The sequence below is a fragment of the Scyliorhinus canicula genome, chromosome 12 (genome assembly GCF_902713615.1).
Source record: "Scyliorhinus canicula chromosome 12, sScyCan1.1, whole genome shotgun sequence".
Classification (NCBI taxonomy): domain Eukaryota; kingdom Metazoa; phylum Chordata; class Chondrichthyes; order Carcharhiniformes; family Scyliorhinidae; genus Scyliorhinus; species Scyliorhinus canicula.
In genome coordinates this window covers 56712863-56729891 of record NC_052157.1, presented here as the reverse complement: position 1 = coordinate 56729891, position 17029 = coordinate 56712863, and the positions used below count along the sequence as shown (strand labels likewise).

The following is a 17029-nucleotide window of genomic DNA, read 5'->3' as shown; positions in this document are numbered from 1 at the left end:
CGTGTGTGTGAGAGAGAAAGAGTGTGCGAGGGAGAGAAAGAGTGTGTGTGAAAGAGGGAGAGAGTGTGGGTGCGATTCTGTGTCTTTGCTGCATTCTCACTCGAGCAAAATGAGGCCGGTGAATAGCGGGAGAGGCGGACAACAAAAACCACACTGAGCGATGCAACCAGCCCACTCCTGTAAGCAAAATTGAGATCTCACTGCAGCGTGGCAAGAAACCAATTGTCACCACTTAAGCCCTATTTCCATACACTTAACAGGAACCACCCCTTATCCAACACCACCCATGATTCATCAGCCACCCCAGCAAGTGGTCATGCTGGCACTGATTAGTACTCCTTTTGAAAACGTGAAGCTGGACGATAGGCTTCTGTGGGGAGCTGAGGAGGTGAGTTGCCATCTTTGTTCACGGACAATAAACCCAGGGGCACTGGACTTGCTATCCTTGTGTTCAGGAGGGGGTGGGGGGGCAAACCAGAGCATAGCCCTGAGTGTATCGGGGCTGGGGGGTGGGGGGCAACGGACATGTGTGGGTCCGCCAGGGCTCTGGGGCTGGAGGGCCCCATCACTCTTGCCAGCGGCACATGCACAGCCGTGCTGGCCAGTTCCGGGTGCTGGCTACGAGCAATGGCCTCATCAGGGGGCTGGAACTCAGGGAGCTGGTGTCCACTGCCACCAGTCCCTGGTGTGGGTCTGGGTCATCACCCAGCACCCCCGCCTCCCAGTCAGTGCCCATAGGGCCCTGGAGTACTCCCTGCGATGGAGGGGCAGGTGGTTTGAGCATTGGCTGCCTCTGCATCATCTGGCTCTGCCAGCTCTGGCGGTTCCCCATGGCCTGTACCATGGTGACGACGCCCTCGGCTATGCTCCTCAGTGACAGGGCCTGCTCTGCAGTGCCTCGGTTATGTCCATCTGAGAGTGGGACATGTCCTGCAGGACCTCATCAAATTCAGCTTGGAATTGGGTCATGTCCCCCATCGAATCAGACAGTCTTCCAAGACCCTCAGCCATGGTCGTCACTGACTGCGCGAGTGCCTCGGCCACTCCCTAAAGTCTCCATCAGCTCCGGGTAACCCTGTTCCAGAGGCTCAGCATCAGGCTTGGACCCAGCTGGGTCCTGGGATACAGGAGACCTCCAGCTGCTGACTCACCTGGGGGTTCCTGCCTCCACCTGATGTACATCAGCAGCAGTGTGGTGCTCACCAGATTGTGCCCAAGATGCTTGTCCACTAATGATGCCCATAGAGGTGCGTGTCTCAGCGCTGGTGGAGGGTGGGCATGACAGCTGTGACGCAGTGATTGTGGCATCCTCGGAGCTCTCCTCCAAGGTGCTCTCAGGGGATGCAGGGGAGGGGGCTGCCCCAGCTGGGCAAACGCCACCGGATGGAGGACCTGGGAAAGGATGACAATGTTGTGAGTGGGAGAGATGGGTCAGTATATATGGCAATAACAACTAACATGTGACAGTCCATCCGGGTGGATCCTCACCTCTGTGACTTCTGCTGACCTTTGCATTGGCGACAGCTCTGTCGCGACTGGCGCGGAGAATCCATTTTGATGCCGTAATCGGGCCTGGCGCCGGTCCGGTGATTCTCCGGCCATTGAAAATCGGCATGGCCGCGGAGTACGCCACGCAGCCAGGGGCCCATTGCCAGAGGCCTGCCCAGCAATGCTCCGCTGCCGACTGGCCAAGTTCCCGACAACGTGGAACTAACTACCTATTGCCGGTCGGGATGCTGGCGTGGCGGCTGCGGACTCTGTCCGCGGCCGCCCTGGTCGGGGGCGGGGGGATCGGAGGCCAGGAGTTGCCTATAGGCAGCCGGGGAATAGATCTGTGCGGTTTCAGGCTCGGGTGCGCAGCCGATCGGGGAGGGGTCTCCTTTCCCTGTGTGACTCCGCGGTCCGCAAAGCCACACAGAATGTGTGAGAGAGTTTGTACGTGTGTGTGTGTGTGAGTGTATGTGTGTGTGTGCATGAGAATGTGTGTGCGTATGAGATAGAATGTGTGTGTGACAGCGCATGAGAATGTGTGTGCGTATGAGATAGAATGTGTGTGTGACAGAGCATGAGAATGTATGCATGTGAGTGTGTTTGTGTGTGCTTGTGACGGAGTATGTGAAATAGGGGGCGGGATTCTCCCCTAACCGGCAGGGGCGGGTTCCGTGCCAGCCAGCGCCGAAGGGCTTGGCACCACGCCAACCAGCGCCAAAGGGCCACCGCCGGCCGGCCTGAATTGGCGGATGTACGAGATGCCAACGTGTACTAACGTCATCCCAGTGCATGCGCAGGGGGTTCTTCTCCGTGCCGGCCACGATGGACCGTTACAGTGGCCGACGCGGAGGGAAAGAGTGCCCCCATGGCACAGGCCTGCCCGCGGATCGGTGGTCCACGATCGTGGGCCAGGCCACCATGGGCCCCTCCCCCGCCCTGGGGCCAGATCCCCCATGTCCCCCCCCCCCCCCCCCCCCCCCCCCCCCCCCGAGGACTCTGCAGGCCCGGTCCCGACGGAACGGACCTGGTTTCATTTACGCCAGCGGGACCGGCCGAAAACGGGTGGGCACTCGGCACATCACGGGGCGGAGAATCACCGGGCCAACAGCCCGCGACCGGCACGTCACGGGGCGGAGAATCACCGGGCCAACAGCCCGCGACCGGCACGTCACGGGGCGGAGAATCACCGGGCCAACAGCCCGCGACCGGCACGTCACGGGGCGGAGAATCACCGGGCCAACAGCCCGCGACCGGCACGTCACGATTCCCGCACCCGCCAAAAAATCGGCGCCGGAGAATCCCGCCCAGCGTATGAGAGAGTGCGTGCATCAGTGAGTTTATGTATGCTTGTGAGAGTGTGTGTGTGCGTGAGTGTGTGAGAGATATGTGAGTGTGTGTTTGTGAGAGTGTAATTCGGTATGAGTGTGTGTGACTGTGTATGAGTGTCATTGTGTGTGTGTGTGTGGGTGTGTTTATATGTGTGTGTGAGTGAGAGTGTTTGTATGTGAGTGTTTGAGTGAAGGTGTGTGTGTGTGAGTATGTGTGATTGTGTGTGACTGAGAGTGGTTATGACTGTGAGTGAGTGTGAAAGTATGAGTGTGTGTGTGAGGGTATGGGTGTATGTGTGACTATGTGTGTAAGGTTATGGGTATGTGTGTGACTGTGTGTTTGTGAGGGTATGGCTGTGTGTGTGACTGTGTGTGTGAGGGTATGGCTGTGTGTGTGACTGTGTGTGTGAGGGTATGGCTGTGTGTGTGACTGTGTGTGTGAGGGTATGGCTGTGTGTGTGACTGTGTGTGTGAGGGTATGGCTGTGTGTGCGACTGTGTGTGTGAGGGTACAAGTGTGTGTGTGACTGTGTGTGTGTGAGGGTCTGAGTGTGTGTGTGACTGTGAGCGTGTGTGAGGGTATGCGAATGTGTGTGACTGTGTGTGTGAGGGTATGAGTGTGTGTGTGACTGTGTGTGTGAGGGTATGAGTGTGTGTGTGTGTGGGCGGCATGTGGCACAGTGGTTAGCATTGCTGCCTATGGCGCTGAGGACCTGGGTTCGAATGCTGGGTCACTGTCCGTGTGGAGTTTGCACATTCTCCCCGTGTCTGCGTGGTTCTCACCCCCACAACCCAATGATGTGCAGGTGAGGTGGATTGGCCACGCTAAATTGCCCCTTAATTTGAAAAAAGATAAAAATAATTGGGTACTCTAAATTTAAAAAAAAGACATTATAAGTGTGTGTGTGTGAGTGGTTAAGTGTGAGCTCACGATTCAGTAGGACTGAATGTGGGAGGGTATTGATTTGGGTTGATGCTCTGGTTGTTTTCTGATTCCTTGCAGCTCGCTCTCACGAACACTCCTCCGCTCTCCCACATCTACGTCTTCACTGACGCCCCGGCAAAAGACCATGAACTGAATGACAGCATCCTGGCTCTCATTGAGCAGACCAAATGCAAGGTGGGTATTGCCAAAGCTCCCAGAGAACTACCCGTGGGGAGTGGGAGTGGTGGATCAAGTCGGGGGGGGGGGGGGGGGGGGTCCCTGTCGCGCTGCTGTGTCGCCGCCCTGTGACCCCCCCTCCCCATGGATCCTGCGACTGTGACTGTGCTTGTTCTTCATTGCCTTCAGGTATCCTTCCTCCTGACGAACGCAGTGTCCCGCCGGAAGAGGGACGTGAACGACAGATTCGGGAACCAGCTCTACAGAGTGCTGGCCCGTGTATCTGGAGGCCTGGCAGTTGTCATCCAAAGGGCACTCATCTCCCAGCTCACCTCAATCATTGAAGACTCTGCCACAGCAGCATTGGTAATGTCAGCGTGCCTCTTGGGGGCAGGAGAGTGCTGCTCAGAGGCCAGGCAGGGCTGCAGAGGGGCCAGGCAGGGCTGTAGGGGAGAGGGCAGGGCTGAGGGGGAGAGGGCAGGGCTGCGGGAGAGAGGGCAGGGCTGCGGGTGAGAGGGCAAGGCTGCGGGAGAGAGGGCAGGGCTGCGGGAGAGAGTAGGGCTGTGGGGAAGAGGGCAGGGCTGCGGGGGAGGAGGCAGGGCTGAGGGGGAGAGGGCAGGGCTGAGGGGGAGAGGGCAGGGCTGTGGGGGAGAGTGCAGGGCTGCGGGGGAGAGGGCAGGGCTGAGGGGGAGAGGGCAGGGCTGCGGGGGAGAGGGCAGGGCTGCGGGGGGAGAGGGCAGGGCTGCGGGGGGAGAGGGCAGGGCTGAGGGGGAGAGGGCAGGGCTGCGGGGGGAGAGGGCAGGGCTGCGGGGGGAGAGGGCAGGGCTGAGAGGGAGAGGGCAGGGCTGCGGGGGGAGAGGGCAGGGCTGAGAGGGAGAGGGCAGGGCTGCGGGGGAGAGGGCAGGGCTGCGGGTGAGAGTAGGGCTGCGGGGGAGAGGGCAGGGCTGAGGGGGAGAGGGCAGGGCTGCGGGGGAGAGGGCAGGGCTGAGAGGGAGAGGGCAGGGCTGCGGGGGGAGAGGGCAGGGCTGCGGGGGAGAGGGCAGGGCTGCGGGGGAGAGGGCAGGGCTGAGAGGGAGAGGGCAGGGCTGCGGGGGGAGAGGGCAGGGCTGCGGGGGAGAGGGCAGGGCTGAGGGGGAGAGGGCAGGCTGTGGGGAAGAGGGCAGGGCTGCGGGGGAGAGGGCAGGGCTGCGGGAGAGAGGGCAGGGCTGAGAGGGAGAGGGCAGGGCTGAGGGGGAGAGGGCAGGGCTGCGGGGGAGAGGGCAGGGCTGCGGGGGAGAGGGCAGGGCTGAGGGGGAGAGGGCAGGGCTGCGGGGGAGAGGGCAGGGCTGAGAGGGAGAGGGCAGGGCTGCGGGGGAGAGGGCAGGGCTGAGAGGGAGAGGGCAGGGCTGTGGGGGAGAGGGCAGGGCTGCGGGGGAGAGGGCAGGGCTGAGAGGGAGAGGGCAGGGCTGCGGGGGAGAGGGCAGGGCTGAGGGGGAGAGGGCAGGGCTGTGGGGAAGAGGGCAGGGCTGAGGGGGAGAGGGCAGGGCTGCGGGGGGAGAGGGCAGGGCTGTGGGGAAGAGGGCAGGGCTGCTCAGAGGCCAGGCAGGTCTGCAGAAGGGCCAGGCAGGGCTATGGAGGAGAGGGCAGGGCTGAGGGGGAGAGGGCAGGGCTGAGGGGGAGAGGGCAGGGCTGTGGGGAAGAGGGCAGGGCTGCGGGGGGAGAGGGCAGGGCTGCGGGGGAGAGGGCAGGGCTGCAGGGGAGAGGGCAGGGCTGCAGGGGAGAGGGCAGGGCTGCAGGGGAGAGGGCAGGGCTGAGGGGGAGAGGGCAGGGCTGCAGGGGGAGAGGGCAGGGCTGCAGGGGGAGAGGGCAGGGCTGAGGGGGAGAGGGCAGGGCTGAGGGGGAGAGGGCAGGGCTGAGGGGGAGAGGGCAGGGCTGCGGGGGGAGGGCAGGGCTGAGGGGGAGAGGGCAGGGCTGAGGGGGCGGAGGGCAGGGCTGCGGGGGGAGAGGGCAGGGCTGCGGGGGGAGAGGGCAGGGCTGCGGGGGGAGAGGGCAGGGCTGAGAGGGAGAGGGCAGGGCTGAGAGGGAGAGGGCAGGGCTGCGGGGGAGAGGGCAGGGCTGAGAGGGAGAGGGCAGGGCTGCGGGGGGAGAGGGCAGGGCTGAGGGGGAGAGGGCAGGGCTGCGGGGGAGAGGGCAGGGCTGAGGGGGAGAGGGCAGGGCTGCGGGGGGAGAGGGCAGGGCTGCGGGGGAGAGGGCAGGGCTGAGGGGGAGGAGGCAGGGCTGCGGGGGAGAGGGCAGGATTGCGGGGTGGGGGAAAAGGTCCAGGGGGTCCGGGAGGGGTGCAGGGAAGTGGTTGGGACCAGCTCAGTATTCCCATTGTCTCCCACAACCCAATCCCTCACTCTCCGCTTCTCCCCTGCAAAGTTCTTCCACTCATCTGATTTCTCCCCCCACACCTTGTCTCTCTGAACCCCCTTTACCCTTCTGTCACTCTTTGATGCACCATCAATTGGACGCGAGACGAAGATGTGATCCAAACAAAAGGCTTTAATGCACAAGATGTGTGCCCGGCAGCAGACATACAGAAGAATGGCCGACTGCCGGGGAACACGGGTTCTTATATCCCACCTGGTAGGCGGAGCTACCTACATCTCAGCCAATCGGCTGAGAGGCACATGACACCCGGGCCAATGGGCAGCGAGTCCTCTGCACCAATAGCAGCTCACTTCTAAGGTACCGTAATACCCCTAGTCATACTACCACACCCCTCTACCTCATTCCCTCTCCCCATCCTTCCACTGCCTCTCTTCCTCGATTCCTCCACACCTCTCTCTTCCCCATGCCTCTTTTTCCCTCTCTCCCTTTCCCATCTCTCCCTCATTCCCTCTCTCCCACATTCCCTCTCTCCCTCTTCCTCTTCTCCCTCGTGCCACCTCTCCTTCTCCCTCTTTCCATTTCTCCCCATCATTCCCTTTCTCACTCTCACTCTCACACTCGCTCCCTCTCTCCACCCCCTCCATTGCCCCTCACTCCCTCCCTCATGCACTCTCTCTTGTCCCTCACCTCCCTTCTCTCCCTCGTTCACAATCTCCCACTTCCCCTGTCGCCCTTACTCCCACAGACCCTCACCCTCTCTCCCTTTTCCTTCTCCTGAAGAACTCTCACTCTACTCACCGCCCATTCACACACGCCACTCTCCCTTGCCCTCCGTTCCACACTCCCTCTGTCCATCATCCACTCCCTCCTTCACTCCTCACTCTCTCGTAATGGGATGCAAGGGGAAGGCATGGGGGTGGGGGGGGGGGGGGGGGGGGAGAGCGGTTTGGTGTGTGCAAGGCCCAGCATGAGGTCCTCAAGATATACTTGCCAGCGAAGCATCACCCAGTCGAATAGTTGGCAAGTCGTGATGAATGGCCAGACGGCGCATTTCATGCAGCTGGTGGTAGTGGGGATGAGGAGGGCAACTTGTGGAATGCGAGAGACAATTGGGTGAGAAGGAGGGAGAGATGCTGACAGATTTGGATCATCTGAGGTCAGAGGTCGACATTCCAAGACTGACCGTGTGCTTTTACAGGTCACCATCCTACAGAGAGAAAACAATCCAGATTATCCCTCCAACCTCTTCATTATCCACGTGGACCCCACCCTGCAGAACATCACCATCTACATATCAGGGATGCCACAGAGCTTCAGGCTCTCTAATCCGGAAGGTAAGTGTGTTTTCAGTGGGAAGGTTCTGTCGCTCACTTGCCCCCGAGGTATCCGAGAATCGGCTGCCTGACCCAGTTTCCCAACTCGTTCACCTAGAAACCTCCCTCTCGCTCGCTGACCTACACAGCCCCCATTTTAAAATCACAATCCCATCTCTGTAACCGACACCAGCCCCTACAACCCTCCCTAACTCGGTAAGCTCCTCCAGCTTCTACACCCCTCCCTATCTCTGCAACCTCCTGCCACTACAACCCCTCCCTTTCTCTGTAAGCTCCTCCAGCCCCTTCAACTCTCCCTATCTCTGTAACTCCTCCGGCTCCTACAACCCTCCGTATCTCTGCAACCTCCTCCTGCCTCTCCAACCCCTCCCTTTCTCTGCAACCTGCTGCAGTCCCTATAACCCTCCCGATCTCTGTATCCTCCTCCAGTCCCTACAACCTTCCCCATCTCCGTAACCTTCTCCAGTCTCTATAACCTTCTCTACCTCTGTAACCCCCTCCAGCCCCTACAACCCTCCCTATCTCTGTAACCTCCTCCAGCCCCTACAACCCTCCCTATCTCTGTAACATTGTCCAGCCCCTACAACACTCCCTATCTCTGTAACCCCCTCCAGCCCCAACAACCTTCCCCATCTCCGTAACCTTCTCCAGTCTCTATAACCCTCTCTACCTCTGTAACCCCCTCCAGCCCCTACAACACTCCCTATCTCTGTAACCCCCTCCAGCCCCGACAACCCTCCCTATCTCGGTAACATTCTCCAGCCCCTACAACACTCCCTATCTCAGTAACCACCTCCAGCCTCTACAACCCTCCCTACCTCTGTAGCATTCTTCACCCCAACACTTTGCATCTCTGTAACATTCACCAGCCCCGACAACACTCAATGCTAAGATGGTAGTGCGCCAGTGTGCTGGGGGAGTGCCAGGGAACCACCCTGCCCAATGGCCTGTGTGTCTCTAATCCCCCGAGAGACCCCCGAGGTGCCATCATGCTTGGTCCACATTTGTGTAAATCTGTGCTAAATGGCGCCCAGTCGTGATTACGCAGACACAACCGTTGACCCCCGGGTACCGGAATATTGCAGTGTCCGGGTATTAAAATCGGGATCATGGCTTATTTAAATACAACAATCCTGATCAGGCCCCGCGAGGGCGTGATCCAGGTTTCGGGGGACAGGTTCAGACTGTTGAACAGCCCAACACCTGCACGGAGCCCAATTTGGGGCTTTCATTGGGTCACCCATTTGCCTGCCTCTGCGCTGGGCATAATGTGACGGCTGAATTGAACCCAGAACCGCCTGTACAATAATTACACTGCAAACAATCCTTACCCTGCTGAATAAACAGAGACTCCTGCATAATTACATAGTGAATAATCCTTACCCTGCTGAATAAACAGAGACTCCTGTACAATTACATAGCGAATAATCCTTACCCTGCTGAATAAACAGAGACTCCTGTACAATTACAGTGGATAATCCTTACCCTGCTGAATACACAGAGACTTCTGTATAATTGCACAGTGGATAATCCTTACCCTGCTGAATATACAGAGACTCCTGTATAATTACACAGTGGACCATCCTTACCCTGCTGAATATACAGAGACTCCTGTACAATTACAGTGGATACTCCTTACCCTGCTGAATATACAGAGACTCCTGTATAATTACACAGTGGACCATCCTTACCCTGCTGAATATACAGAGACTCCTGTATAATTACACAGTGGGCAATCCTTACCCTGCTGAATATACAGAGACTCCTGTACAATTACAGTGGATAATCCTTACCCTGCTGAATATACAGAGACTCCTTTACAATTGCACAGTGGGCAATCCTTACCCTGCTGAATATACAGAGACTCCTGTACAATTACAGTGGATACTCCTTACCCTGCTGAATATACAGAGACTCCTGTATAATTACACAGTGGACCATCCTTACCCTGCTGAATATACAGAGACTCCTGTATAATTACACAGTGGGCAATCCTTACCCTGCTGAATATACAGAGACTCCTGTACAATTACAGTGGATAATCCTTACCCTGCTGAATATACAGAGACTCCTGTATAATTACACAGTGGACCATCCTTACCCTGCTGAATATACAGAGACTCCTGTATAATTACACAGTGGACCATCCTTACCCTGCTGAATACACAGACTCCTGTACAATTACACAGTGGACAATCCTTACCCTGCTGAATATACAGAGACTCCTGTATAATTACACAGTGGACCATCCTTACCCTGCTGAATACACAGACTCCTGTACAATTACACAGTGAACAATCCTTGCCCTGCTGAATACACAGAGACTCCTGTACAATTACACAGTGGACCTTCCTTACCCTGCTGAATATACAGAGACTCCTGTATAATTACACAGTGGGCCATCCTTACCCTGCTGAATATACAGAGACTCCTGTACAATTACACAGTGGACAATCCTTACCCAGCTGAATATACAGAGACTCCTGTATAATTACACAGTGGACCATCCTTACCCTGCTGAATACACAGACACTCCTGTACAATTACACAGTGGGCCATCCTTACCCAGCTGAATATACAGAGACTCCTGTACAATTACACAGTGGGCCATCCTTACCCTGCTGAATATACAGAGACTCCTGTACAATTACACAGTGAACAATCCTTACCCAGCTGAATATACAGAGACTCCTGTACAATTACACAGTGGGCCATCCTTACCCTGCTGAATACACAGAGACTCCTGTACAATTATACAGTGAACCTTGCTTACCATGCTGAATATATACAGACTCCTGTATAATTACACAGTGGACCATCCTTACCCTGCTGAATATACAGAGACTCCTGTACAATTACACAGTGGACAATCCTTACCCAGCTGAATATACAGAGACTCCTGTACAATTACACAGTGGACATTCCTTACCCTGCTGAATATACACAGACTCCTGTACGATAATTACACAGTGGACCATCCTTACCCTGCTGAATATACAGAGATTCCTGTACAATTACAGAGTGGAGCATCCTTACCCTGCTGAATATACAGAGACTCCTGTATAATTACACAGTGGACCATCCTTACCCATCTGAATACACAGAGACTCCTGTATAATTACACAGTGGACAATCCTTACCCAGCTGAATATACAGAGACTCCTGTACAATTACACAGTGGACATTCCTTACCCTGCTGAATATACACAGACTCCTGTACGATAATTACACAGTGGACCATCCTTACCCTGCTGAATATACAGAGATTCCTGTACAATTACAGAGTGGAGCATCCTTACCCTGCTGAATACACAGAGACTCCTGTATAATTACACAGTGGACCATCCTTACCCATCTGAATACACAGAGACTCCTGTATAATTACACAGTGGACCATCCTTACCCTGTTGAATACACATAGACTCCTGTATAATTACAGAGTGGAGCATCCTTACCCTGCTGAATATACAGAGACTCCTGTTTAATTACACAGTGGGCCATCCTTACCCTGCTGAATATACAGAGACTCCTATACAATTATGCAGTGAACAATCCTTACCCTGCTGAATACACAGAGACTTCTGGACAATTACACAGTGGACAATCCGTAAGTTGCTCGTTCTGGTGAGTGTGCTTTACACTCAATTGGCTCTGTTTTATTACCTTGCTCCTAGAGTCGCCAGGTGTCTTAATGATACCACCACGAGGTTCAAGTTCAAGTGCTGATCAATGACTCAGTACACCAGTTAGTAAGGTTCAAATCAGAACACGTTTATTATACATACAGTTAGTCGCTACTCATGCATAAACACTGCGAAACTAGACTATCTCTACCACTACAGGCCAATGCCTATCTTTGGAAAAGAACCCACTGGGTCAGGGATCAATGGCCTCTTGTTCAATCCTGGACTGCAGGCTTCTAACTGGTATGGACTAAGGGTCAGGAGCGCCTATTTCATAGCGTGCATTGACTGGACACTTACTTGTTGGTGTAACTGTTAGCCAGGCCTCTCCTTCTCACGGTCAATAGTTCTTCCAAGCTGATAAGATGTTCTGCTGGGAGGGCCGGCCAAGAGACTGAATTGAACTTGGGACCTGTCTTTTATAGACCCCAGGGGCTTCGCGCCCTTTTGGGCGGACCCCGTACTTGACTCCAATCGATTGGATCACGTACCAATCGATCGGTTTGAATTCCCCAATACTGCGGCTGTTTCCTGATCGCTGGGCGTTTCTAAATATTGGTTAACCTTCTTTGTCTTGGACTCCTGCTGGCGCCGAGGAGTCTGACTTGTTTTGACCGTTCTCGATTGTTTCTATTGTGCCTGGGAATCGCTCATTAATATTCAGATTGCTGGTTTCAGTGCTGTCTGCTTTCTGCAACTCGAATACACAGGAAAACTCTGCAAACTGCTTGTTTTTGGATACTGTCCATTTTCCCCGACGTTCTTTACGAATCTCCATTTGAGGTCGGGAAGTGGCCAACTCAGGTGGCTACACTCCCTGCTTGTGATCCTAACGTGAAGCATGAAGGATCACACAACTATGTCGTCTTCATTCCCTGACCACGGCAAACTCTCTTCCATGGCCTCTACTGTCCTCAACTATGCAATAAAATTTTTACCTAACAATTTTTAAGTGGCACTATGTCATCAAAGGGACATGCACTACAAAACAACAAAAACAGTACCTCTAACTATCTTTCATAAACTATACTCACTCAAACATCCAAACATACTAGCTTCCTAACGATAGACAAATAAAACAGCAATTACATTTTTCTCTAGCTTCGCAGTCAAACTCAGAGCAATACATTCTTTCAGTCGCAAACGAAACACATTTCTTTATTTACAAAAACACAACGAATGAAAGTCCTTTATTACATCTCTCGGGGTTCGGGGGCTTTGTGAAAACCGAAAATAGGGGATCTTATCCTGTAAACCGGGTTGCAAAAGCAGTAGGCTCTCTTTCGCCATTTTCTCATTCGGATCGTCTGCTCGATGCTGCAGAATATCGCCAATACTAAGAGTGATTCGATTACATAGGAAAGGGAGTACCACGTTATGAACTTCTCACACCATGATGGTGCGTTGCTACTGGTTACTGGGCTCAGGGTGCTATGGGGAAGTGAATCATTAACGGTTGGGAGTGGGGGGCGGTTGGGGTGAGGGGGTTCGCGTTCGCGCGCAAATGTACATAAATTAGAACAAAAAAAATCTCTGTCTTCATTGCGGTCTACTTTCTTCTCTTCTCTTCCTTCTTCTCTTCTCTTCATGTCTCCTTGGAGCTTCTGGGAGTCTGTGGGATCAAGCATAGTGTCTGTTACTATCTTGCTTAATATCTTGAACATTAGCATGTCTGTCCTCTAATGTCAATTTCCCTTTTACAATTGGTCACTCTCTGACTCCCTCATTTAAAAATTTTTTTTTTTTTTTAAAGAATTTCAGGACTAAACATACACCAAAAATGCAGTACCAGTGCGAGCCGTCTCGCAGGCTTTGCGTTTTACCATCCGAGTGTTTGTGGATGTAAATAGCATGGGAAGTGGCAACCAAAGGGTCACCTGAAATAAAACAAAACCAAACCAAACATTTAAAACCAAGAGTGCCGAAATGAATTGCGTATGGGCCGCGACAGGTAAGATTTGGATGGAATCCCCGGGTAGGGCGGGCTGTGCCGTACCCGAGCTTAGCTGACTGGAGGGGGGTCCTCAGACAGGGCGGGAACCACTGCCGTTACTCCACTGCCTGAGTGACCTGACAAGAACGGGCAAGAGTGTAGTCATCGTGGGGGTTGCTGTAATGGTTCTACCTTTGAACCAGAAGAGCAGTTATGAACGGGGCTCTGGCAAGTTACCAGAGGTTTCTGCTGATAAGAGTACCCTGTAATCAGAAGAGCAATTATGAACAGGGGTCAGGCAAGCTGAGTTTCTGCTGAGAAGCCTGCTGGCAAGTTCTCAGAGGTATCTGCGGACAAATGGGGCATGTGGCTGCCGAGCTTTTGTACCTGAAACAGAAACATACAAACACAAAACAAACATACATGCAACACAAATCGTGCAGGTTCCATCAGAAAGGACACCGTTTCTCACTCACGCGGTTCCTCTTTTTTACATCATCTGGACACCTCAATTATCATCTGCGAACAGGGTCGCAAAGGGGCCCTCGTGTTGGGAGTCAGAGTCATTGTCATCCTCTTCTCCCGGATGCCATACTCGCGAATGAATAATGGCTGCTAAGGCTGCATGGTGTGACCTTGGGTCCATCTCGTCATTCCGGACGAGCCTGAATGAATTGTCGCGGTGCCAAATAGTCGTGTCTAAGTTCGTGTGAAAAAAGTCGGGGTCGTCATTGTAGGGTGGCGGTCTTAGGTGGGGTTTGTCAAGGAATGCGATCAGGAAGGGATCACTGGAGTCGTGTTCAGAATCGTCGGGTGTGGGGCCTGTTGCTGGGGAATAGTAGGGAGGCATGCTGTGACTATCGTCAGTGTCACAGTCGCTGTCTCTGCTGCTGCAGCTTGTGAGCGTTATGAGGCGGAGCCTGGAGTTAGGGGGCAGAGTCGAGGTCGAGTCCGTGGGTGTGTCAGTCGTGCTGGGGGAGGGTGGAGTTGAGTTCGATGTGGGCGGGGCATGGTGTCCTGTGTCAAGCATGACGTGGTGTGCATGGTTAGACTGCGAGCCATATGCCTTCAGCTGGTTTATATGAAACCACAAAGTCTTCCCGTTGGGGTATTGATCTTATAAACTGAGGGGCTAACTTTGTCCGCAATCGAATACGGACCCGAATACTTGGGCGACAGGAATGTGCTGGGGTTGTAGATAGATAGAATGACCTGCTGTCCGACCTGAAACTCAGTCGCATGTACTGTCCTATCGAAACAGGCCTTGCTATGTTTCCTTTTCGTGCCTAATTTTGCTGCGGCTGCTAGCTGAGCCGATTTTAAATTTTCTACCAATTGTTTAACTGCGTTTTCGTGGGTGAGGGCCGTCACTTCGGGGCTGGTCAAGTCAAGGCCTAACAGATATTCTAAACCTATCATGGGGCGTCCAGTCATGAGTGTGTGTGGGGCGAAACCTGTAGAAGTCGAAACAGTATTTCGTAAAAACATTAACGCGAATGGGAGGACTGAATACCAAGTCGTGTTATTCTGTTGGACCATTTTTCTGAGGGTTGCTTTTAGAGTCCGATTCATGCGCTCCACGATACCACTCGACGGGGAGGTATGCTATGTGGAATTTTTGTGTTATGCCAAATATCGTGAGGACGTTCTTCATCACACGTCCCGTAAAATGGGAACCTTGCTGCGGGGGAGTCCCCATCTTGTAAACAGGTGGGGCGAGATTCTCCGCAAACGCGGAGAATCGTAAAGGCTGCCGTGAGATAGGCCGTGACCCACGGCAGCCTTCACACCCACTTCCGGGGCCAATTCTCCCCCCCGGGCGGGGCTAGGAGCACCGCCCCGTGCCTCACGGTGGCGCGGCCTTGACGACGGTCGTCAAGGCCGCACGTCAAGCAACACGCCGGCTGACGCGGCCGATGATGTCAGCCGCGCATGTGCAGGTTGGACAACGCCAACCCGCGCATGCGCAGTTGGCGTCTTTTCCCTCAGCCACCCCGCAAGACGTGGCGGCTTGATCTTGCGGGGTGGTGGAGGGAAAAAAGTGCGTCCGTTACGGATGGCCCAAACGGGCGTGAAGGCCCGGCCGCTCGGCACATCGGCCTCGGAGAATCGTTGCTCGCCGTAAAAAACGGCGAGCGCCGATTCGTGGCATGCGGGGGGGAGAATAGCGGGAGGGTGTGAAAAATGTCATGCGCGATTCTCCGCTGTCCACGACGGGTCAGAGAAGAGCGGGAGGGCGTCCCCGACATTTTTCATGCCCTCCCGCTATTCCCCCCCTCCCCCGACGGCTGCCCCACGACACGAATCGCTGCTCGCCGTTTTTTACGGCGAACAGCGATTCTCCCCAGGCCGATGGGCCGAGTTCCCAGGACTTTATGGCCGTTTTTACAGCAGGAAACACACCTGTTTGCTTCCGTTGTAAAAACGGCCGAAACATGCCCGTTCTGGGCATCGAGGGCCCCGATTGGCACGGCAGTGCGTAACGGACGCACTCTTTCTCCCTCCGCCGCCCCGCAGGATCAGTCCGCGGGGCGGCCGAGGGAGATGACGGCCCCGCGCATGCGCGGGTTGGAGCCGTCCAATCCGCACAAGCGCGGCTGATGTCATCGTGCTCGTCAGTCAGCGTGATGCTTGGCGCGCGGACTTAGCGACGGTCGCTAAGGCCGCGATGCCGTGGTTCACGGGGCCCCGCTGCTAGCCCCGCCCGGGGGGGGAGAATCGGGTCCCGGGAGGGGGCGCGGAGGCTGCCGTGAAACACGGCCAGTTTCACGGCAGCCTTTACGACTCGCCGCATTTGCGGGAATCGCGCCCGTCGGGAGGCCCTCCCGCTATTCTCCCACCCGGCATGGGGGCGGAGAATCGCGCCCGTGGTGTGTTAAAATCTTAGCCGTGGTCTTTGCTGTATTGGTCCTAGATGGGTCTAAACTTAAAACGGTGAGCTTCACCTGCTCACGCTCATCCAGGCCGTACATAGTCGCCTGCTGCTTTACTCGAGCGAAGAGTTGGTGGGGGGCTGCGGTGGGGAGGAACGGTGAGATCTTCTCGCACGCGTCCCTTAGTTGGGTCACGGTTAATGGGGTGGTGTACGTGAATACCGCGTCTCCGTCCACTGTGACTGTGCGGTGGGTGGTGACCGGATTCATTGGTGCCTGTTCTATCTGCTCTGTGGGGGGTTGGGGTGCTTTTCTTTTCTGGGGCTTTCCCTGCACACATGTTCCCTGAACGTATCTCTGCGCTGTCTCACTCAGTTCCTGCCAATCAGGGCCATCTTCTTCCTCTAACTGGGATCCAAAAGTGCTTTGAAAACCATTTTGTAGGGAAAGCAAAGACTGCAGTTCAGCAATCTGCTTCCGACATTTCGCATGGTCTAAGGAGCTTTGTCTCTGCTCCGCGGTAGCATCATGGAGTGCTCTTAACGCTGCCTTTAAGTCACTGCATTGCTTTCACAATGCCTCTACCTGCTTCTCTGTTTCCTCTCTTACCAGGACTGCACGCTGCGTATCCTGATAGGCCTTATCGTACTGTGTTTGGAAGCTGTTCAGGTGCGCTAGACAAGACTGGTGTGCCCTCTTGGCATCATCCACCTCTCTATCCTTTTCAGCCAACTTCTTTCTTAATTCTGTGTTCTCACTTTCCACTTCACTAACAACGACTTTACTCATGCAATGTTTTTCCTCTAACTCTTTGCGGAGCGTCCGAACGACCTCCTCTGTGCCTCGCAATTGTGCCAGACAGGACACAATTGCCATCGGCTGACGGGCTTTTCCATTTTTTAAAAAATAATTTTTATTGGAATTTTTTATAGAA

General features: G+C 54.9%; 1 protein-coding gene across 1 annotated transcript in view; it reads left to right on the top strand.

Annotated features, from left to right (window-relative positions):
• Window positions 1-17029, top strand: part of LOC119974965 (von Willebrand factor A domain-containing protein 7-like) — an 89626-nt gene that overhangs the window by 35989 nt on the left and 36608 nt on the right. Inside the window, exons 9-11 of the mRNA XM_038814355.1 lie at window positions 3822-3938; window positions 4110-4286; window positions 7471-7606. Coding sequence (XP_038670283.1) covers window positions 3822-3938; window positions 4110-4286; window positions 7471-7606 — 430 coding nt within the window. The remainder of the gene's footprint in view (window positions 1-3821; window positions 3939-4109; window positions 4287-7470; window positions 7607-17029) is intronic.